Source organism: Elaeis guineensis, chromosome 14, assembly GCF_000442705.2.
Source record: "Elaeis guineensis isolate ETL-2024a chromosome 14, EG11, whole genome shotgun sequence".
Taxonomy (NCBI): domain Eukaryota; kingdom Viridiplantae; phylum Streptophyta; class Magnoliopsida; order Arecales; family Arecaceae; genus Elaeis; species Elaeis guineensis.
In genome coordinates, this window is record NC_026006.2 from 55347367 (window position 1) to 55371898 (window position 24532).

General features: G+C 36.5%; 1 protein-coding gene and 2 pseudogenes across 1 annotated transcript; all 3 read right to left on the reverse strand.

The window, feature by feature from the left end:
* Positions 1–1059: 1059 nt before the first annotated feature.
* LOC105057739 (glucan endo-1,3-beta-glucosidase-like) lies at positions 1060–1985 on the reverse strand (annotated as a pseudogene).
* Positions 1986–2178: 193 nt separating this feature from the next.
* Positions 2179–4186, reverse strand: LOC105057674 (glucan endo-1,3-beta-glucosidase-like). Its single transcript, XM_010940354.3, has 2 exons — positions 4085–4186; positions 2179–3206 (listed from the first exon to the last, which is right to left on the reverse strand). The coding sequence occupies exons 1-2, from the start codon at positions 4155–4157 to the stop codon at positions 2254–2256; spliced, it is 1026 nt and encodes a 341-aa protein (XP_010938656.1). The 5' UTR covers positions 4158–4186; the 3' UTR covers positions 2179–2253.
* Positions 4187–21106: 16920 nt separating this feature from the next.
* On the reverse strand, positions 21107–23667 carry LOC105057740 (glucan endo-1,3-beta-glucosidase-like; annotated as a pseudogene).
* Positions 23668–24532: the final 865 nt, after the last annotated feature.

Below are 24532 nucleotides of genomic sequence, written 5' to 3' on the forward strand. Positions count from 1 at the left end.
AACAGGAGCTGCTGCAACTGCTTGGTGGTGACGGTTGGGATAGTCGATGCCTTTAAGATGCTGAGATCCCGATGACATTGATCAGAGTCAGCAGGCTCCATGGGTACCTCCGAAAGTGCGGTGGAAGATATCATCATGATTTTCCTGCTCCTTATACTCGACTGTTGAAAAGAGAGAACCTCGAAACCTTGAACATGAGTTAGTGCTTTTCTTCCAGCACCAATCTATTGGCGTCAGAGAGTGGATTTGGCTTAGACTGTGGAGTTGGAGTCGGCAAAAGGGAATGCAACAGTCTTTGGATGGCTACATAAAACCTTCAGGAGGTGCATGCCTGCACTTATTCCTCGATCGATCTCATGAGGTAGGTCCTAAAAAACCACCAAAGATAGAAAAGTTCTCACGCTAGGAGGGGCTCTCCGATGGTGGACCCTCCAATACCTAAGTCAGTCTCCTGCCAATACAAATAGAAGAGGTTCGAGCTTTCAAGGAGAAACAAGCATGACATAGGATTGAGTATGAGGTGGGATAGAGTTGAGATGGAGAAATGGAGTGAGGAGATCTGGTGGATATCACATGGAGTATGGAGATGTTCTAATGGAGTTAGAGTTGCTCTGAGTTCTATGGGAGAGATGGATCTAGTTCATGTGGAATCGATCTCTGGGAGAGGGCATTCGAAGTAAGTCTCCACTTATTTGGAGGATCCTAAGGAGTTTGAATTTTATAGATGAAGGTGGGTGCTTGTCATTCGGGAGGGCACGCACCATCCCCCCTCCCCCCGATCGAGGCATGCTCAAGTTGTCAGGGGATAACAGCTTGCACATCTTCGAGTTTGTTGAGATTTTGGATCCCATTGAGTGGAGTGGAGCGGAGGGAGGCCGGTTATTTGTCATGTAGCGAGCGGAAGACTGCCGAACTCCTTTAGCATGATCGTGGAAGTCTACATGATGGCCACTTGGTGACTACTTCAACACTCCTTAATAGGGACACATTTAGGATGGCTATTGAGTTGCCAGTGCCACGGTGGATAGAACATTCCGAATGTATCATATCTATTATCTTTTAACTGAAATTGATTAGATTGACAGGTTGCTTATTTGGGTAGAATAGATCCTAGTTCTGCTCTATCCCTACTAGCTTTTGGTCCTAATTGAACATGGCAAATATGTAAGTCTTTATAGCCCTTCCAGATGTCTTAGGTGTCCCTTGACCACTATAATTAATCAAATTCTGTTTATATGTCCTTGCATTATCTACTGATGCTGCGGTACGACCATCCAGATGCCAACCACTCTCTGACACTACAACTTTCACATTAGAACCTCCCACCTTCTCAATGCTGAGTAGATTGCATCAATTATTGTGTTAAATAGGTTCTAATAGCTAAATTAGCCATCTGATATGACAGCTCCTGGGAAGTAAAGAAGGCATATTCGATGTTGATATGGTTCATGTCATGGATATAATTGAGGTAGGGGTACATATTTACTAGGAGTGGTGATCCATTGCTAGTCAAAATGTTAACAATTGATCCTAAGTACTATGATGCATCAGAAAAGAAAGCACCAAAAGATGGAGGATGTGATGGCCTAAGGACACCTTGAGAAACTAAAGTTGACACTTTAATTTGATCTTACAGATTGCTGACCGATAGGGCAGACTAAATGATTCATGACAGGGAGCACATATCCGGCTAAATCTCTAGGTATTACTCCGTTGCCGGCTTTGATGTATCGAAATGAAATATCTAGATAGGCCTTTATGTTATTTTGGACCAGGCCAACTACGATCGGCTACAAACTAGGCTAGAGCAATATCAAGCCAGATTTGGTTTCAGATATAATGCCCATTTCTTTTCGGCCGGTCTTGGATATATCATTTGCCTGGTCTGAGCTCAAATTCAGAAAGTCGGGTATGAGTGTTATGATTATGTGTTATGATATACAAGATAGTGGTGTCACCAGGGGTGGCGGGGTGGGCCAGCACATTTTTTGGCCCGAAGAGATAATTTGGGCTGGTCTAATCGGATTTAGGCTAGGCTTGGATTTGAATTTTAAAAATTATTCAGACTTAAGCCCGGCCTGAAGCCCCAAAAAGAATTCCGAGCCAGCCTCAATTGGGGTATGGCTCAGCTCGCCCCCTTCCGGCCCATTTCCAATCCTGTAGAAAATTTAAAAAAAATCCATTCCTTCTATTGATTTATTTCAGATGACACCCACGGCACATGGATAATTTTTCTCAACCTTCTGTCATCTTTTAATTGAAATTGAGTGGATAGACATGTTGCTTATTTGGATAGAATATACCCCATTTACCCCATTTCTGCTCTATCCCTGCTGGCTTTTGGTCCTCATTGAACATGGCAAATATATAAGTCTCTACAGCCCTTCCAGATGTCTTAGGTGTCCCTTGACGGACATGTTTAATCAAATTCTGGTTATATGTCCTTGCATTATCCACTGATGCTGCAAGACCACCATCTGAAGGCCAACCAGTCTCTGAAACTACAACTTCCATGTTAGAACCTCCTTCCTTCTCTAATGCTGAGTAGACCGCATCAACTATTGCATCAAAGAGGTTCTGATAGCCAAATTGGCCATCCTGTATGACGGTCCCTGGGGAAGTAAACAAGGCATATTTGATATCGATATCATTTGGGTTGCTGGCGTAACTGAAGTATGGATACACATTTACTAGGAGTGGTGATCCATTGCTATCCAAAAAGTTGACAATTGGTCTAAAGTATTGTAATGCATCAGAAGTGAATGCACCATGAGATGGAGGATATGACGCCCCAAGGACACCTTGAGAAACCGAAGTCGAAACTTTAATCTGGCCTTGTAGACCATTGGCCGATAGAGCAGACTGGATGTTATTCATGACAGGGAGCACATATGCAGCTGAATCTCCAGGTATCACTTCATTGCCAACTGCGATGTATCGAAATGAAACATCTGGATAGGCATTTATGTAATTTTGAACCCAGTCATTTGCTGCTGAAGCATCAGAGGCTAGACTTGGGAGATCTTCATTAGGGACATCGACCATGACTTGAATGTTGGACCCTCGGAGTGCTTCAAGAATAGGTTGATATGGATGATAGATTCTCATCCTCTCAATGTTGTTAGATTTGTAGAGATCCACTACCTCACTAGGTTGGGGTAGGTTGTTTCCAAGTCTTCTAAAACAAAACCCAATAGAATGCACACCTGAAGACAAAGCAGGTAATTGCTCTTAGTAATAAACTCCTGGGATAGAACTCACACAATACACATCTGGTAAACTACCAAGTTGCATAAAAATTCACAGCAATGTATATGGCTTCAACTATTAAGTTGCATAAGTTAATCCAACATAAAAATGCTTGGCTGCAAGAGGCTTGGATTAGATCAAGTCAAGCATTTAAATTGGATATAATTAAATTCAGGTTCATGGAGTTTCTTTTTCAACATCTCATATAAAAAAGCCAACTAGACATGTAACTTGCTTTTTGCAGGTTGGAATTAGGACTATACATCTTTTAATGATTACAGGAGAGATGGCCGCACCCACTTGTATTAGCTTATATGGGGTTTCATATGATCTACTACCCAATGTAAATTTCAAGTTCTCTTCATCCATGTTTGACCAAATGATTCCTTTTTGGATCGAATCATGCTGGTTACAATCGCACAGTTTGATGATGCCATCTGTTTGTTTATGTTTTTGCTTGAGAACTAGGATCGGAGAAAGTTCAGTTGAGATCAGAAAGGTGGAAGAAAAATTTAAGGACCATGGATACCTATACATTCTTTTCTCATTTTTAATAGTGCAAGACATGAAAAGCCTGAACCATATCGGCTGATGAGTTAATCATAAACTGTGAACTTGAACAGTCGAAGCCAAACAAAGTAATTAAACTGATAATTTAGATAAAACTAATAAACTCAGGCCGAACCTAAATTTGTTGCTAATTTTTTAACCCATCTGGATTAAGTACAGCAAATAAATGAGTGTGTTCAAGAGAGGTGTTCTAGTTTAGCTCGCACACACGCTTATATATATATCTATATATATATATATAGAGAGAGAGAGAGAGAGATCTCACTTGTTGGGATTGCTATTAGGACTGCAAGGAATAATGCTGTCACAGCCGTGGAAACAATACTTCGGTTTGCCATGGATATAGCTCTACTGGAATGCGGTAGATGTGTCATGGATGTACAGATACTCATCTCCTAATATAGAGGCTTTGGGACTACAGCTCCGCCTCTCTTGATCCATTTTCCATGGAAATTTCGGTTCCACCGTTCAACCGGCAAATGACGACTAAGTCAAAGTCATATCGAATTAAGTCGTCCGACAACCAATCAGTCCGTCTGTCAAGGCTTGATCATATTGACCTCTAAATTTTTGCATGGAATTCGAGCCAGTGTTCTGTATACTTGTCCATATTTTATTGCTTTATCGAATTTTTTCCAATATGGAATTGTTTTCTATGATGGCTGACTTGATTTTTTTTTTTTTCTTTCTTTCTTCGTGGGTAACAGATGAACGAATTTGATTGGTCTTTTTGTTCCATACCCTCCTTTTTTTTTTTTGATGGATAAGGAGGCAAAGAGACCTGGCTTTTATTAACAGAGAAACAGATTCCACCACCAAAACAAAACAGATTTATCAAGATGCTTGTTGGAACAGAGGTGCTGCCAACAAAGACAAACACACCAACAAAAAGAGACATCCACAACCGAATCTTGTAGACAGGAATGTCTGAACAAGAAGGATTAAAAACATCAAGAATACCCAATTGGAACGGCAGCAAAGGATGAGTCATTTTTCTGGCAGTAATTTAGACTAAAAAACAGCAGGAAAAAAAAAAAAATCAGGTGGAATAACAGAAAAAGAGCTTAGAGCTGAACGGATGCTTCAAATGGCTTCCATTTGTGAAGCCCTTACAACCCACCTGTGATTCAAAGGGCTGATAGGAAGAGCACATGGTAGAGGATGAAAGGAGATTGGTAATATAATCATCTCCATTTGCACAGCCAACATTTTATAGAGTTGAGATTCTTGATTTTTTGCCATATATATCTTGCCGAACTCTGGAAGGAGGAGCTTCAGACTGCAAAGCGAGGACCAATCATCGAAGAGGCTACAATGTGAACAAGGAGGGATTGAAGATGAACAAATTCCTCGAGAGTTTCCACAGTGGTTGACCTTGGTTTTGAATTGAAGAAATCGGCCACCTTCCCTTTTTTTCTTCTGCTAATCTTGTGTAGCCTGGGGAAGAATCTCTCCAAAAAAGGGTGTTATGACCATTTCTAATTTTAAATCTTGCATTGTTCAAAAAGCCGGTAATGTTTTAACCGCATCGTTCCAAAGATTGGAGCATCTTTTAGGAGGCTTTTAATTCATCCAAAGCTTGGCTTTTTTGCGATCAGCAAAATGCACTTGTTTCCTCCAAATACCCAGGTCATGTAGGAGATATCTCCACCTCCATTTAGCGGAAGTCAAAGTCAAAGTCACACTTGGAAGTTGATTTCGACCTTAAGAAACGACTTGCATAGGACCCGGTGGTTCTCATGGTTATTTTCCTCCTTTTTACTTTAGTTTGTCCTTTTGGGACTCATCAGGTTGTGTTTAGCATCAGAAAAAATCCTAGCATATCAAAAAACTTGATGCAATTACCCTGTAACACCACTCGTATTTTGGAAAAAATATTCGTTGCCACGATGATACCACATCAATTCTATAACAAACCAATAAAAACCTTTATATTTTATCGGTTTCATATATTTCATCGGTTCCGTGGATGATACTCTACATTACACCTTTGTATTTCATCTATTTCTGTTGATTGGTTTGTTACAATGGTGACGTGATATCACCGTTGCAATGAAAATTTACTGCTTATATGGATACAGCACATACAAGACACTACATGTGTGGGAATGCTCAACATTCAAATGTGTAAGTGGCTTTCTGGAGAAAAAGCATTCGCTGTATATGTGATAGTAGATTGTCGCTGATAGAGCAAGTATCTCCAAACTAATTACTTTTTCATTTACAATAAAACTAATTATTTTTTCTTTTTGGGTCCATGCAGCCATGTGTGGGGTGATAAGATCGCGATGTTGTCGTTAGGATACCGTGATTATCAATCTAATTTCGAATTCAATAAAAATTAAAAATATGTAGAAAGTAGCGAGTCGGATCGAATTCACAGAAAAGATAAGATTTTGATTTGAAATTTTTGATTTTATAAAAAAATAAAATTTTGAAGAAAGTAATTTAAGTCGGAAAACAGAAATTAAAAATATAAAAAATAAATTTGGTACTGAGATCTACTATTTAGATCCTAGCATCTATTTACAATAAAAGTAAATAATAAAAATTTAAAATATATAAAATAAATTGATACTAAGATCTACTAACTAGATCCTAGCATCTACTTGCAATAAAAATAAAAGACAGAAATTTAAAGTACAAGAAAATAAATTTTGCATTAATTGAAAGTTAAAATTTAAGTATAAAAAATTTAAAAGAATAATAAAATAAAATAAAAATAAAACTGTAACAAAGATCTGAAGTTGATTAGTCCAACCTCATCGGAAAGATGGTTGATGACCTCTTTTTCTTCCTTCGTATTCTGCAGAGCAAACTGGCTTCTCTTCTTCCTCCCCTTGGGTCCCTAAATTTATAATATTTTTTTCTCTAGTTTTTTCTTGCTATTCTGCTGATTTTTTCTTCTCCTAAGACTTATTCCCAGACTTTCTATTTATAGGTGAATTTTTTACTTTTTTTGGATAGCAAAAAGGAGTCCTAAAACCCTTAGAAAATATATTATACTCGTATCATAAATTTCTGGCCGTTGGATCATCAATGAACTACTAAGATCGCTCCAAAAAACCAAGTTTAAGTCCATATCAGGGTCGGATATGATTCCGACCATTCGATCGTGCTTCAGATTGAATTCTGGCCATCAGATGGTGCTCTTTATCTCCTATTCAAAGTCGGGAATGCTGTCAGCCGTCGGATCTCGCGTCGAATCGAATCTGGGCCGTCGGATTGCACCCAAAAATTCTATTCAAAGTCAGAAACCATCACAGCTGTCAGATCTCACTTCAGATGAAATCTGGATCGTCGATCAGCATATTTTTCTTCTGCCTCGTCCGTAGATCGTGCTTGTGGATCGCAAAACTGTTCTGTGGATCACGCCCTTGCTTCTATGGACTGAGCGACCGATCCACCATACACCAAAGGTAATAAAAATTATTTTTTAAGATATTTTTGCTCTAATTTTTGCCTGAAAAATAGAAAAAAATATGCATTAAATTTTTTAAAAATTTTTCACTATTTTGATACTTAAATTACTCAATTAAATCAACATCTATTTTTCATAAAATATTCTAATTTTATATTTTTTAAAATTATCTATTTTTATAAAAAAATCTAATTTATTTATGAAATTAGATTTTTTAGAAGATGTTAGTACCATAAATTATCAAAAATTTTTAAAATAAATATAAAAATATGTCGCTTATCACACCCTCCAACTGGAACTTTGCTCGTCTTCGAGTAAAGAAAGAATTTAGAATTAAGTATCGTTTAATTTTAAGCTTCAAATTTTATCAAATAATTTTTAAAAAGGCTATTGATATTTAGTAAAGCGTAAATGAGGCATGTCATTGGAGTATTAATACTAATTAATATGAGAGTTAAACTAAGAATACTAAATTTTTTAATTTTTTTTTTCAAATTATTCTTACTTTTATCTCCAAATGATTAATCTTTATACGGACAAATATATTGTTACTTCCGTCCTTCATTTATTAATTTTTTTTAATATTATACCGCTATTGAATGTCTTAATCTCTTAAGCTTTTTGTTTGACTCTTGTAGCAAGTTTTCAATCAATGACTCCCAAACCAGATGACTTTAGGACACTAGGTATAGAATATCCCTCGGACTTACTTGTTCGAATCAAACAGGCTATGAGTTAAAACTAGCTTTACAACAAGCTTCTTTGCTCTTCATACTTTTTGACACGAAACTCAATGCTTGCTTAGGCAAAGAGATCTAGTTACTCAGCATGAAGTACTTGAAAATTTTTTATTATTATTATTTTATATGAAAAAATATATAGTTACCCTACACAAGCCCATAAGAAGTAAATTCTTTTTTGATGCTGATAAAAAAAATTAAAAATACTCAAAGAAAACTGTTTAAGTTCTAAACTTAACTCTTTATTGAATTTTCTTAATATTTGATCCCTCAATATTTCACAAACTCTCTGGTCTGTGCATCAATTTTCTTTTAAAAATGCTTGGTTTAACTTGATTTTTAAGTGTAATCAGATGCTTAAATGCTAAATACTAACTTATTTGAGAACTTAAATTTTTTTTTTATATTATTCTCTTTTCCAACTTAATCGATATTGTCCTCAATGGAGTCAGAAAAATGAAAGGTGTATATAAAGAGAAAGAAAAAGGAGAGATACCACCTGATCCAAAAATCTTTTCAAAATTGGTTCTCTCCACAACTCAGTCAATATTGTCTTTAGATCTCTACAAAAGATACTAAGTAAGACTCAATTAACCTAAACAAAATACAAAAGAAAGTAAAAGCAAAAAAAAATTGAAAAACTAGGTTGCTTTCCAGAAGTGCTAAGTTTACCGTCTTTAGCCAGACCATGCTGATTCTTTCACCTACCCCATATCAAATATTGGATTGATAAATTCTAATAGTTTTGGATTGCCAATCTAAGAAAGATGACCTATGATAAATTTTAGTATTTTGTTGTCAATCTACAGAAAGTATTTCACATCTTTATTTTTAATTTTAAAAAGATAATTTATAAATCCATTTAAAGATCCTTGTTTGTTGAGAATTTTTTCTATTTATTCTTCTAAAATGCTCATGAATTGAGTTTTTGGGTTAGGAGTTGAGTTCGATGCAATGGGTACTGGAAGGATATCACTTGATTCTAAACATGGATACTCAGATGTGACCAAAGATGATTTCAATTCTGAAAGAGATGATAATTCTAGAGTAGAAGAACCGACTTCTAGGGCTGAAGAAAATGAGACTCTTGATGAATATATCTTGGGTAACTCATCCGCTCTCTTCTTTTCTTTATCTTTTTTACTCAGATCAATAATAATTTTGGACTCAGGTTCTTCTATTAGGTTAGCCTCAGTACTAACATCTTCTTCCAAATTCTTTTTTTAGCTAGCATCAGTACTAGCCTCACTCACCTGGACTTGATATGGGTCCTTAAGAATCTTATCACTTTTAAGCTCAGAGATTTTTTTATCATTTTTAAATTAAAAATTCTTAGGTGGGATATTGGATTGTTGACTAGGTCCAGATGGTTGGTGGGTGGTTGGGTTGTTTTTGAAATTCGGTATTGATTGGCTCAATAATTGATCTAATCTCTCCTCATAGTGACTCAGCTAATTGACCTATTTGTGCTTCTAGCCTGGTGAGGGATTGTTGTTGGATCATAATCATTTGTTGAAGTTAGCTAAACCTATCATCGGCTAGATTGATCTATTGAGGAGGTGGGTATGATGGCTGATTGTAATATGATGGCTGGATAGGCTGACCTCTATTATAAGCATAATTTTGATATTGGGATCTATTCTGAAAATTCTGCATAGAAAAAATTTGAGTCTGAGCCTGAGTTTATTGGGGTCTCCAAAAAAAATTAGGATGGTTCCTCCGATCTTGGTTATATGCATTTAAGAATTGGTCATTGATAGGATTGGAGTAACCTGAAGCAGCTTGAACTTGTTCTTGGATGAAAGGTGAAAACTGTACAGCCGTAGGACATTCACTCACATGATGGGCTAGGCTAGCAAAGATAGAATAAATCTTCTGATAATTGGAAGGTTGTGTGTATTGCACAGAAGATTGTGGACCTAGGGCTAGGCATTTATCTATAAGAAGATCGATTTTATCTAATTTTTGGGCTATCAGGTTTAAATCGACCTTAGGACTAGAGTCTGAATGTTTGATCCCATAGAATGAAGAAAATATCGATGGATTATAGATAGAAGAAATAAAATATTCCTTCATCTGTCTAGGTGATTCTCAGGATTTTTCAGTCATTTGATTATCAAGTGTAACATGGATCAACAGTTCAATTTCAGAATTAGGTTCAACTAGATCAGAATAAATTAATATACCGTGCATATACCAGTGCAAATCCTAATGTGTGTGGTTCAGATTTTTTTTTTTTTAAGAAGAAGGAGAAAGAGAAGAGAAGAGGAAGAAAGAGAAAAATTTTAAAGGTGAGATCTTTAAGAAAGCCCTAGACCTAAAGATGAAAAATGAGAAGAATTAGTTGTAGTTAAGTATTAATTGCGATCAAGTTAGCAAACAATTAAACCTAGACACCTATAGATTTCTTAGATCTAACAGTTTGATATAGAGTGGCTTAGCCTAAATACAGATTGAGTTTGTTCTCACTTCCTTCAACTAGCCAGATAAGAGGTGGGGTCGTGGGAGTCCCCCCGTTGCTTGCCTTAGACACCAATTAGATTGGTCAGATAAGCTAACGGAATCAATTAAATAACCATGAGCCACTTAGGCTGAGCCTTTGTAATCTCTTGCCTGAGACATCAATTTCAGGAGTGAGTCCAAACTTACTTTGTACTTGACTTCATCACAATACTCAAATTGAACTCAATTGATCCTAGGGGCCAATGTCTATTTGATTTTAGTTAGGTTTGGGTTAATGAGAGATGCTGGTTGGTTATTTTTGGACTAAGAAAGGATGATAAAATTCTCACCTTATCTTATTTATGGTTGTTGCTCTTAAGTTGATTTGAGATGCATATGTACAATCAATTTCAAATTAGGAGTTCTATGCAACTAAATTAGATGCGTGAAATTAATCAAACTTGAAAGCTTACCTTGTCTCCAACGATCACCAAAAGTAAATCTAAGATGATGAATGCTTCTAAACAAGTAAGTTTCTACTCTTGTTATGCGATTTTTATTAGATTTATGTGGATGAATTTTAGATTAATTTGAAAAAAAATAGTAATTAATACTAAAAAAATAGTTCAGGTTAGAGTTAGGATTGATCTCACCAAGCAAAAGTGAAAGCTTTCTATCTCTTTTTTTTTTAAATTTTTTTTTTTTCTATAAAAAAAATCAGAAAAGTTAGTAAGCTATATTTACAAAAAAGTCAAAAAAATTAAATATTAAAATTGGTGCCTTCTCCGGTAACAGCGTCAAAAATTGATATGTTTCCTAACAATGGCATCAAAAATTGATAAGATTATGATGTTGTTGTTAGGACATCATGATTATCAATCTAATTCTGACTTCAATAAAAATTAAAAATACTTAGAAAGGAGCGAGTTGGGTTGAATCCACAGAGAAGGTAGGATTTTGATTTGAAATCTTTGATTTTATAAAAAAAATAAAATTTTGAAGAAAGTAATTTAAGTCAGAAAATATAAATTAAAAATATAAAAAATAAATCTGGTACTAAGATCTACTATTTAGATCCTAGCATCTACTTATAATAAAAATAAATAATAAAAATTTAAGATGGATAAAATAAATTAATACTAAGATCTACTAACTAGATCCTAGTATTTACTTGCAATAAAAATAAAAGACAGGAATTTAAAGTACAAAAAAATAAATTTTACATTAATTGAAAGTTAAAATTAAATATAAAAAATTTAAAAAAATAATAAAATAAAAATAAAACTGTAATAAGGATTTGAAGTTGATCGGTCGATCTCTCCTTCTTTTTTCGTACTCCGTAGAGCAAACTGACTTCTCTTCTTCCTCCCCTTGGGTCCCTAAATCTATATTATTTTTTTTCTAATTTTTTTTGCTATTCTGCTGACTTTTTTTGCTCTTGAGACTTATTTTCGGATCTCTTATTTATAAATAAATTTTTTACCTTTTTTTGATAGCAAAAGGAGTCTTAAAACCCTTAGAAAATGTATTATACTCGTATTATAAATTCCTGACCGTCGGATTATCAATGAACCACTCAAATCGTTCTAAAAAATCAAGTTTAAGTCCTTATCAGGGTCGGATATGATTTTGACCATCTGATCGTGCTCTAGATTGAATTTTGACCATTGGATGGCACTCTTTATCTCCTATTCAAAGTCAAAAATGCTGTCAGCTGTTGGATCGCACCCAGAAATCCTATTCAAAGTCGGGAACCACCACAGCCATCGGATCTCGTTTCAGATGAAATCTGGACCATTGATGAGCATATTTTTCTTCCACCTCGCTCGTAGACCGCACCTGTGGATCACGAAACTATTCTGTGGACCATGCCCTTGCTTCTTAGACCGAGCGGCCGGTCCACCGTGCACCGAAGGTAATAAAAATTATTTTTTAGGATATTTTTGCTTGATTTTTATCTGAAAAATAAAAAAATATGTATTAAATTTTTTAAATTTTTTTTTATTATTTTGGTGCTTAAATTGCTCAATTAAATCAACATCTATTTTTCATAAATATACTCTAATTTCATATTTTTTAAAAATTATCTATTTTTGTAAGAAAATCTAATTTATTTATGAAATTAAATTTTTTAAAAGATGTTAGCATCATAAATTATTAAAAAAATTAAAATAAATATAAAAATATGTCACTTATCATGGGGCTTATATACCATAGATGTAGAAATTGTTATAACAGCTACTGTAAAAGATAATAACAAGAAAATGACTCGGTAAATTAAAAAATGAAAAATGAATTGTAAAACTAAAAGATTATTTGATTCAAACAAATCACCAAAATGCCAAATAGCAGAAATTGTTTCTGTTTTGTGACACCGGACATAATATAATAACAGCTATTTCTCCAAAATAAGAAAGAACATAATATTGAAGGCAAGATAAAATCTATTATTAATGTTTTACTATTCATATTACATTATTGTCAAAACATTGGGATGGTGTAATTTACTTTCGACCTTGGGGCAACTGCAAGGAATAGTCCCTAGGGAAGGCAAAGGAGTGCACGCTGATTGACCATCCCTGTAAGAGTCCAGACACGAACTGGTTTAGTTTTAGGTGTAATAACTGAGAGAGACTTAGGAGCCCAGAGTTATGATCAAGTCAGATTTCTACGCAAAGAGGTCTTCCCATAGGAGCTTAAATAAATGCCCATTCATCAGAGTTCTACCCAAGGCACCGCACATTTCCTCGGCAATTGTTGAACAGTTCGGACTTGGCTCTTTGACTAGTGTCTCATATAAGTTGTTCACATGTGAAACAAGCCACAGCATAAAATTCAGCTAATTAATTCATGGGTGCACTTGGATAATAGTCAGCCTGTGAAAATACAAGCGTGGACTTGACTCAACAATTTGCTTGTTTGTGGTCCACAAGCAAAACCTAACATGCAATAGCCAAGCCAAAACTAATTAAGACAGCCTAGATAACACACACACACACTCTTTCTCTCTCTCTCTCTCTCTCTCTCTCATAGACCTCATTTAGTAATCAAAATAGGAACGCGATCTTTTGCAGTAATCAAAAAGTATCACAGAATGCTATGCATGGTTGGGCATTGTCCATCATGAGATGGACGGCCATGCATGCTCTATTCAAACTATCCAAGTACCTCTTGGGGTTTATAAATTTCTCCTCTTTAAGTATTTTAACATGCACGAAGCTTTCCAACCATGCATAGTATCTTACGATACTTTTTGAATATGGCAAAGGATCTGCTCCCATCAAAATAATATCCTACAACTTTGATTTACATTATATAAACTTAATTAGCTGCTAATGAAATATCCTTTTAGATGTGCTTTAGGTGTGCAAAGTGCACTGTGGTACAAGTGGGGAAGAGTAACCATACATCGGTGAGAAATTTACGGTTATGTGTTTATGCACGTGTACGCTTGTACGAATGCATGTGATTCGAAGCTAGCCTTGGTTCCCGTGGGACTAGCCGTGGAGTTTCAGGGCATATGGTGCAGTTTCTACCCAGAAAACGAATGCTACCACAAAGGCCCCAAAAGGCACAATACAAAGTGGAAGTATGGAATTTCTTGCAGGCCAGCATGCGTGACCCGACCGTAACGTATCTGCGAAGGACGACCCTTGGCTCCAAAGGGACCACTAGCTTGACGTTTATGCTGGATAGCCAATGCATTAACAAGAGCTATCCTTCCAATGGAGTATCGTGTAGATAAAAATGATAGGTGGAGGGCAAGGATCCATGTGAGAGGGTCCGGGAATGACCATGGGTTAGCTATGGAGCGGATCAGTTATTATCCGTGCCCACCTAGTATTTGCTTTGAAAAGGAACGGGGTGGGTGGATTGTCACATCTTAAATCCATAACATAATACAGCTGTGCCATCGAGAGATTCAATCCAGGATAACACGAAGTCAACAATGATAATCGATCAGTTTAAATCTATCGTAAATAAAAAAATATTAAAAGGATCCAATAACATCATTCTTTAACTAGACAAATAATGGTTCAAAGCATCTAAATTTAAATATAAATACCAAAATCTATCATCCTTAAAATTCAAAAGGTCACTGACTAGGAATTTACCGTCAATTAAAGAATTAAAATTTTACTACAAAATCACCAAATTTGCTAGCACGAATTCCAGACCTCTTCGTCTAGAAAGAGAAAAAAAAATAGTTAGAAATATATAAGCTATATAGCTCAGTAAGTAAAATTTATATTATTTTATAGGATCAAGTACAAGTTTGATATAGATGATGCATCACTTTGAGAAAATTACTTTGATTGTAAAATAAAATACTTAATGGTACTTTCTAACAAAACAAATCATAGTCAATTATACATGTATAAATCATTAATATTTCATAAATATGGCTCCACTTAGTTATATCATATTCAGAGCATTACTCACAGGCATTCATGCTAATGTCACCTTATACATGTGACGGGACCCACGTTTGTAATCGACAAAGTATAATATTTTGCATTACAACTTTATAACCATTGGTTAGACCTGTGTTCCTGTGGATGCTAGCTCCAGATATTCATTTTTCTCAAATCTAGGAGATCATGCATAGCTATATGAGAGCCTTTAAAATATTTATATCTTTTTTTTTTTTAAACATACACCTATATAGTTGCAAAAATACCAAATAATATATTAAGGTTCATGCTTTATAAATGTATGCTGTTTTCATTAAAAATATTCATGAAATCACTTTTTATAATAAAGCATGATCTTCCTAATATATACCATGATCTTTATAATATATATACTAATCCTTTATTTCAAGAAAATATGATACATCAACGACAAATCATATGTATGGAAAATATGATACTTTGAAAATTAATGGCTATTAGATCTATTTACTTCTTTCACCTTAGACCTTCAAACTTCACTAGACAAATCTACTAAACATATTTAAAATATTAAAAGCATAATTAATTTTCATTTGATGACTTCAATAAATTTAAATAATAAGAAAAGGATATGATTGGCCAAGCAACAGCATTCGGTGGTTTTGGATGGGCGGGCCTGAGTGATTTGATTAATGAATCATGAATCAAAGACTTGATCAAGGCCAATCAATTGATTGGATTCATCAATAGTAGATTTCAAAACACTCAGTAAGAGCTAGGATGATTGTCCGATAGGCTGTTCCAGTACTAGAGTGGTTTAGGATCTCTTTATTGGGGTTAACTTAGGTCCATAGAACATAGAGATGCAACTATGTATCAAGGTCCATAGATCTTGTGGAGAGAGAATGAGAGATGCTTTGCCTCTCTTAGAACAGGAAGGTGATGTTGAGGTTGCTAGAGGTCGATACAGGATACAACCATTAAGCCGATTTAGAACCTCTTTAATTTTCAAGTGTCACCCAAGGTCCACAGAGGAGACCAAGACTCTTCACTGGTTCCATAAATCAGATAGAGAGAAAGATAGTGAGTTGAGAGAGAAAAACAAGAGGGGGACATCTCTTCTTCTTTCTCTTTTCTATTCTCTTTTCTTTTTCTTTTTTCTTCATGACAAAACAGGGAAAGAAGGGAGACTATAGATTGTGGCTTGATGGTCATGGTCAACGACGAAGGGCCGGCAACATGTGGCAATTGTGGACAGTGAAGAGCAATTGATGGAAATCAGTGAAAAACAAGGCCGATTATCCATGAAATGGGGACCCCCTGTTTTGGCAATTCTTTGTCGAAATCAGTGGTGATGGTTCAAAAGAGGGCGACAAAGGTCAATGAAGAAGAATAAAGAGGGATTAGGGCCTCTCACCTTGTCTCTGATGAGTTTTCATGGCCGGTGTTGTAAACTTGATGGTGGCTTTCAAGAGGAAGGAGAGGAAAGAGGTAGTGGTAGTTGATGATCATTGGTGCTTAGAGAGGTAGAGGATTTACGGAGGAGGGGGGTCTTTAAATAAGGATGGAGGCTAGCCTCCAACAGCCTCTATGAGTCCGGCTCCAATTAGGAGTCAAGAATCCTCTTCCAGACTTTTTTTTGTGGGCTTTAGATTGGGCGGTCTAAAAGAAAAGCTAGGCTGCACATTCTGTAACAATCTAGGATCTCATTCAAAAATGTTAACTAAAAGATATTATTTAGAATCTTTGATCTTATAAAGTATTAAAAATTTTTCTAATAAATAATCGATATAAGTCCAAACATATACCTACACAAGCCCTCACATATTCTCTAGTTTAAGCCTGATGCCTTTGCCAAGCTAAGAATCTAAATTCATGCAAATCCATTCATAAATATCACGAACGACCCATTGTCAACCTTAATGAACCCATACTGTAGTATCCCCTAGTTTACTTGGGTTATAGACTAGATTAACTTTGATACCATTTGTAACAACCCAGAATCTCTTACAAAAAGATTAGCTAGAAGATATTATTCGAATTTTTTGACCCTGTATAAATATTCATATGTTTCCTACGAACAAACAATGTTGGCCTAAACATACGCTCGCATTGATGGATAGTCTCGGAGCAAGATGGGACAAATAGAGTAAGATGGAACATGGTGGATAGATCGAGTCGAGAAAAACTACAAAAACTTTTTTTTTTTAACATACAAATTACTCTCTTTTTTTTTTTTTTTTTGCCTTAGGAAGAAGATTTATGAAGAGATATATATCCGGGTTGAATTTGAGTTGGATAAAATCTGTCTTCTTAGAGTCATATGGGATTGGGTATCTTATCTAATGGGATAAAGTAATTAAATTGCCACCCCGAGTGAAGCTACTAGCCTTCAACAATGTATAGTCCTAATCTAGATAAGTGCAAAAATGTCTTGATGACGAGAAAATGGTCGAACAAATGAGCTATAAGGGGCTAGGTCTAAGCAGCTGGTCAGAGAGAGAGAGAGAGGAATCTCAGACGTGGCTGATCAACGAGATGCGCTAACCTTGCTCTTTGAACCACGCCAAACTTCAAAAGGTCTTGGCCAACGAACATGGTCCCGGACGCAGGGTGAAGAGTGGCAATAAGAAAAGTAGATGGTAATAGTAAAGCATAGATTATTGAAGAAAGTTGTTTAATTTGAAATTAAAGAACAAGAGGATTTCTTTCATCAACATTTCATTGTCACAAATTGACACTAAAAACAGAATAACAAAATCTTGACAAGTAAAACTAGAAGCTAGCTAGCGGGGCAATTGTTTGTCAACATACTTCTGATTGGAGAAACCTGCATGCCAACTGAAAGGACTAGCAAAGCTGAACAATTTTCTGAAACTGAAAAGCTGTATGGCATTCGGATACATTCCCCATATTTTAGCCTCCTTCAACCACATATTGATCATGAGAGGAGAGTCTCCCTCTCTAGGAAGCAGTTCCATGCCTTCGGTAGACAGCGTAGGAATTAATCCCCATCAACCCAGTCACCGACCGATGCAAACCGGAACATCCTCATACCAGACGACTGTTCCATCATATATCCCACCCCTCCTTCCCAAGACTCCTTCATTCAGACCTCTAACTTCTATAGTCTCGGACCCCATCATTTCTGCAAACCACCTCGTTCACCAGGAGGAGCATGGACAAGCCAAAATAGTAAAAGGGAGCACGTCAGAAGCAAAGCAGATCATTGAGAAAACTCGTCCCTCAAAAGCTTCCCAAGGCCACGCCTCCTTCTCTTCACTCAAGAAAATTAACCCACGTCGACCATCCTCTCCCACTCCATTACGCCCTTACCCACCCCCAGTCATCATACTCCTTTAACTGTGGAGAATTAATGTTTCTGATGCGGAGACTTTTGGGTATATCAGCACATATTCATTCCACCTCATCACTCTACTTTTGACATACACTCTTATTTGATTTCTCTCTATGTTTAGCAAGTCAACATATATTCATATTTGGCCTACACTCCTATTTTAGTTTCTCTTTGTTTAGCAACTCTACTTTTGATTCTTTGGCCTTACTTAGTATGCAATCAAGATGTTCTTTTTTTCTTGTAATTGCTGTAATAACTGACCTTGTAATCTATATATACTCCTATTGGAGATCAATGAAAAGCAAATGTGAAAATTAAAAATTATCCTCAATAAAGAAATTACCTTCTTCATGGTATCAGAGCGTTGAAGCTCCAACGAGCATCCCTTCTTCCTCCTCGTTCAGTGCTCTCTCATGGCCACCAGTTCATCTATCTCCACCTCTTCCAATCCCTCTTCTCCTCCTCCACCAATCACAACGATCCCTCTCACCTTTCCATCAGCACAGCATTTTCTATCCATCAAGTTGAATACATCCAACTTTTTGATCTGGAGAAAGCATATTACTCCTTTCTTAAAAGGTCAAGGCTTGTTTGGGTTCCTCGATAGTTCTCACCCACAGTCCATCGATCCTATTGCCACTACTGCCTGGCAATAACAAGATGCCCAACTCGTAAGCCTTCTCATTGCTTCATTATCTAAAGATTTGGTTCCTCTCCTTCTTGACAAAGAGATCAGTTTTGAGTGCTGGAGCACTCTTCATGAAGCCTTTAGTTCAGCATTTCCTACTCGACTCATGTCTCTGCATCTGGAGTTGCAGAATCTTCGTCAAAAATCATATGAGACCATCACCTCTCTATTCCGACGTGCAAAAGCTGTGGTTGACGAACTTGCTGCATCTGGTAATGCCCTCAAGCCTACTGAATTTAATCTACATGTGCTGCGTGCTCTATATGATGATCTACAAGATGCGGTCTTTGGTATTCTCGATCAACATACTTCTCCAACATATACTGAACTTCATGGGCTATTACTTAACCATGAAAGTATGCAGGCATTCAAAAAATTAACTATTACTGATGCCACTCCTACCAATCCTATCGCCAATACCGTTCAACGGTCCTCCCATTCTTCTAATGACCCTAGTTCCTCTATTGGCCGTAGCTTTAATCGAGGTCGTGGGGGGCGTGGCAAGTTTGGTCGAGGTTGTGGTCGTTTTGGTCCATCTGGTGGTCGTGATTCTCAATGGTGCTCCTTTTGCAATCGTAACAACCACTCTAATGCCATCTGCTTCTATCATCCTCAGCAGCCTTATCCATATTCACCACAACCCAATGCAAATTTCTCATATTCACCAAATCCAAATTCAAATCCATCTCACCATCACCCTAATCTGCCACTTCTCCCTACTCCTCACCCATCCACCGCCCTCACCTAGTACCCTGATACAGGAGCATCTCACCATGTTACTCCTGACATTCATTTTATGTCCTCCGATGCTGAGTACACGGGTCCTGATCAGGTGCATGTAGGTAATGGTAAGGGATTACATATATCACATATTAGTCATGGTTATTTTTTCTCTCCTCACTCTTTTCTTTCTTTTCAATTATCTAACATCTTACACGTCCCTTCTATTTTTAAAAATTTACTTTCCGTGCAATAGTTTGTAAAAGATAATAATATCTTTTTTGAATTTCACCCATATCATTTTCTTGTGAAGGATCAAATCACCAAGACTACAGTGTGATCCAGTCCAAGTGAAGGAGGATTATACACTCTTCGTTCCAGTCCTTCTTCTTTGTCCGCATCTGTTCACATAGCCGAGAGTACCACTCTTGATGGCTAGCACAATTGTTTGGGCCATCATCCTTATTATCGTTTGCTTCGCTCCATGATGAAGTCCAATAATCTCCCCTGCAAGTCTACATATCTTCTTCCTCTTTGTCCTTCATGTCAGTTAGGCAAGTTCAGTAAGTTGCACTTATCTCCATCCCATCGTCGTAGTCAAATTCCATTAGACCTCATTTATAGTGATGTTTGGGGTCTTTCTCCTACTCCATCTTTGTTAGAACACCGCTACTATATAATTTTTGTTGATGACCACAGTAAATATATTTGGTTCTATCCATTAATGTGCAAATCTGATGCGTTCTCTATTTTCTTACAATTTTAAGTTTTGATTGAACGATATTTCTCTCGTACTATTAAATCAATCCAAACTGATAGGGGAGGGGAGTTTCGCTCTCTTCCTCAATTTTTTAGTAAAATTGGCATTACCCATCATATCGCAATTCCTCACACCCACGAGCACCAAGGAGCTGTTGAACGTCGTCACCGTCATATTATGAAAACCGATCTATCTCTTTTTGCTCATGTGTCTGTACCCATATTGTACTGGCACTATGCCTTTGAAACGGCTGTATTTCTCATTAATAGGATGCCAGCTAAAGTCTCTAGTGATGTGTCCCCCTTCAATCTCATTTACAATACACCATTCTTTAGGGTATGAGCTTTGTGTCTCCAATTCGTGCTGTTCTAAATTGGATCAATGTGGTTCATGCAGCACGTAAGGTTGATTCTTTGCATGCACATTCAACACTCATATATAGTTTGTTCTTATATTCTTTGCTCTTCATGTTTTATATTTTTTGGAGAAATCTTTGAGAGTTGTGTAGGTTCAGTGAGAGAAAGGAATAAACACAGACAAACATACATGGTGATTAACTCTTCACCTTGTAAGATGCATTTAAGGACTTGAAAGTTAATTTGCTAAGTTGGAAAACATTTTAATCATGAATAATTAATTTGTCATCAACCCCATAGAATATATATTGGAAAAAAATAAGAAGAAAAAATGAGATGAATTTAAATGGTCATTTGGCAAGTAGAAGAATATCTGTGGTAATATCATTTCAACCATCAGGTCACAGGAGGAAATTTTATTCATCAAACTTTTATTTGAGTAACATGAGTTCCATCTGAACTTGCACTTATTCCAAAACATGTAATACAAAAGAAAAAGGTAAGAAAATATCCATTCCTTCTAATGGTTTATTCCAGACTACACTTATAATATATGAATAATTTTTGTTGCCAACCCTTTATTATCTTCTGACCAAAATTGATTGGATAGACAGATTGCTCATTTGGATAGAATAGACCCCAATTCTGCTCTATCCCTGCTGGCTTTTGGTCCTCATTGAACATGGCAAATATATAAGTCTCTATAGCCCTTCCAGATGTCTTAGGTGTCCCTTGACCAACATGATTAATCAAATTTTGATTATATGTCCATGCATTTTTCATTGTTGCTGCGGTACCACCAGTTGAAGGTCAACCACTTTCTGATACTACAACTTCTACATTAGAGCCTCCCACATTTGCTAATGCCGAGTAGACTGCATCAACTATTACATCAAAAAGATTCTGATAGCCAAAGTGGCCATCCTGTACAATGGTTTCTGGCGAAGTAAACAAGGCATATTCGATACTGATATTCTTCATGTCGTCGATGTAACTAAAGTATGGATACACATTTACTAGGAGTGGTGATCTATTGCTAGCCAAAAAGTTGACAATTGGTCCTAAATACTGTGATGCATCAGAAGAGAATGCACCAGCAGATGGAGGATATGATGTCCCAAGGATGCCCTGAGAAACCGAAGTTGAGACTTTAATTTGGTTTTGTAGACCCCTGGCCGATAGAGCAGATTGGATGTTATTCATGGCTTGGAGCACATATCCAGCTAAATCTCCAGGTATCACTTCATTACCGACTGCGATGTATCGAAATGAAACATCGGGATATGCTATAATGTTATTCTGGACCCAATCACTTGCTGCCGAAGCATCAGAGGCTAGATTTTGGAGATCTTCATTAGGGACATCGACAATGAGTGAAATGTTGGACCCTCCAAGTGCTTGAAGAGTAGGTTGATATGGATCATAGATTCTCATCCCTCCAATGTTGTTAGATTTGTAGAGATTCACTACATCACTAGGTTGGGGTAGGTTGTCTCCAAGTCTTCCATAACAAACGCCATTGGAATGCACACCTGAAAACAAAGCAAGTAATTGCTCTTAGTGATAGTACTCCTAGGATAGAATTCACACAATATACATCTGTTAAACTACCTAGTTGCATAAAAAATTCACACCCATGTATATGTCTTCAACTATTAAGGTGCATAAGTTAACCCAACATAACAAAGATTGGCTGCAAGAGGCTTGGATTAGATCAAGTCAAGCAATGAAATTGGATATAATTAGATTCAGGTTCATTTATGCGGTTTGTATATGATCTACCACCCAACATAAATTTCAAGATTTCTTCATCCATGTTTGACCAAATGACTTCTTTTTGGACTGAATAATGTTTGATTCTACATGTTTGCTCTTTTTGGTTTGAGAAATAGGACAGGAGAAATTTCAGTGGAGATCAGAAAGGTGGGATTGAATCCAAGTATTGGGTAATCAAATATCCAGTGATTTTACCAACTCGACCAGCCGTAATTGCTAAGGTTGCAAGCAAGGATGGTTAACCTATGTATGCGAATCTACCAAGAAAGTTTCAAAGAATGTCAGGGTCATTAAAGAAAAATAAGGACCACGGATACCTAAATTTTTATCCCATTTTTAACAGCGCTTTTTTTTTCAGATGAAATTTATAGCGCGAGACATGAAAAGCCGGAACCATATCGGATGAACAGTGAATCATAATCTGTGAACTTGAATAGTTGAAGCAAAACAAAGTATATAAACTGATAATTTAGGTACGTAGAACTAATTAATTATAAACCCCAGCCAAACCTAAAATTGTTGCTAATTTTTTAACCCATCTGGATTAAGCACAGCTAATTAACCCATCTGGATCCTTTTTGGATCGAATCATGCTGGTTACAATCGCACAGTTTGATGATGCCATCTGTTTGTTTATGTTTTTGCTGGAGAACTAGGATCGGAGAAAGTTCATTTGAGATCAGAAAGGTGGAAGAAAAATTAAGGACTATGGATACCCAAATATTCTTATCTCATTTTTAATAGTGCAAGACATGAAAAGCCTGAACCATATCGGAAGATGAGCGAATCATAAACTGTGAACTTGAACAGTCGAAGCCAAACAAAGTAATTAAACTGATAATTTAGATAAAACTAAAAAACTCCAGCCGAACCTAAATTTGTTGCTAATTTTTTAACCCATCTGGATTAAGTACAGCAAATAAATGAGTGTGCTCAAGAGAGGTGTTCTAGTTTAGCTCGCACACACGCTTATATATATATATATATATATATAGAGAGAGAGAGAGAGAGAGAGAGAGAGAGATCTCACTTGTTGGGATTGCTATTAGAACTGCAAGGAATAATGCTGTCACAGCCATGGAAACAATACTTCGGTTTGCCATGGATATAACTCTGCTGGAATGCGTTAGATGTGTCATGGATGTACAAATACTCATCTCCTAACAATAGAGGCTTTGGGACTACAGCTCCGCCACTCTTGATCCATTTTCCATGGAAATTTCGGTTCCACCGTTCTAGTGGCTTAAAACTGGCATGTGACGACTAAGTCAAAGTCAAATCGAATTAACAAAGGACAGGTGGCTACTTTAACAGCCTCCTTTTACAATCAAAAAAAAAAAAAAAAGAAAGACGACTCATTCGAAGTCGTCCGACAACCAATCAGTCCATCAATCAAGGCTTGTAGCCCGTGTTCTCTATACTTGTCCATATTTTCTTGTTTTCTCGGTTGTTTTCCACTATGGAATTGTTTTCTATGATGGCTGACTTGATTTTTTTTTTTTTTTTCTTTCTTTCTTCGTGGGTAACAGATGAACGAATTTGATTGGTCTTTTTGTTCCATACCCTTTTTTTTTTTTTTTTTGATGGATAAGAAGGCAAGGAGACCTGGCTTTTATTAACAGAGAAACAGATTCAACTACCAAAACAAAACAGATTTATCAAGATGCTTGTTGGAGCGGAGGTGCTGCCAACAAAGACAAACACACCAACAAAAAGAGACATCCACAACCGAATCTTGTAGACAGGAATGTCTGAAGAAGAAGGATTAAAAACATCAAGAATACCCAATTGGAACAGCAGCAAAGGATGAGTCATTTTTCTTCTGCTAATCTTGTGTAGTCTGGGAAGAATCTCTCCAAAAAAGATGTTATGACCATTTCCAATTTTAAATCTTGCATTATTCAAAAAGCCGGTAATGTTTTAACCGCATCGTTCCAATGATTGGAGCATCTTTTAGGAGGCTTTTAATTCATCCAAAGCTTGGCTTTTTTGCGATCAGCAAAATGCACTGGTTTCCTCCAAAAACCCAGGTCATTTTGGAGATATCTCCACCTCCAT

What these genes read in the sequence shown, in the direction of transcription:
- LOC105057674 (XM_010940354.3), bottom strand. Translation starts at nt 4,157, where the DNA reads ATGGCAAACCGAAGTATTGTTTCCACGGCTGTGACAGCATTATTCCTT. An exon ending in CCTAATAGCAATCCCAACAA is followed by an intron (nt 3,207 to 4,084) that starts GTGAGATCTCTC and finishes CTTTGTCTTCAG; the next exon opens with GTGTGCATTCTATTGGGTTT.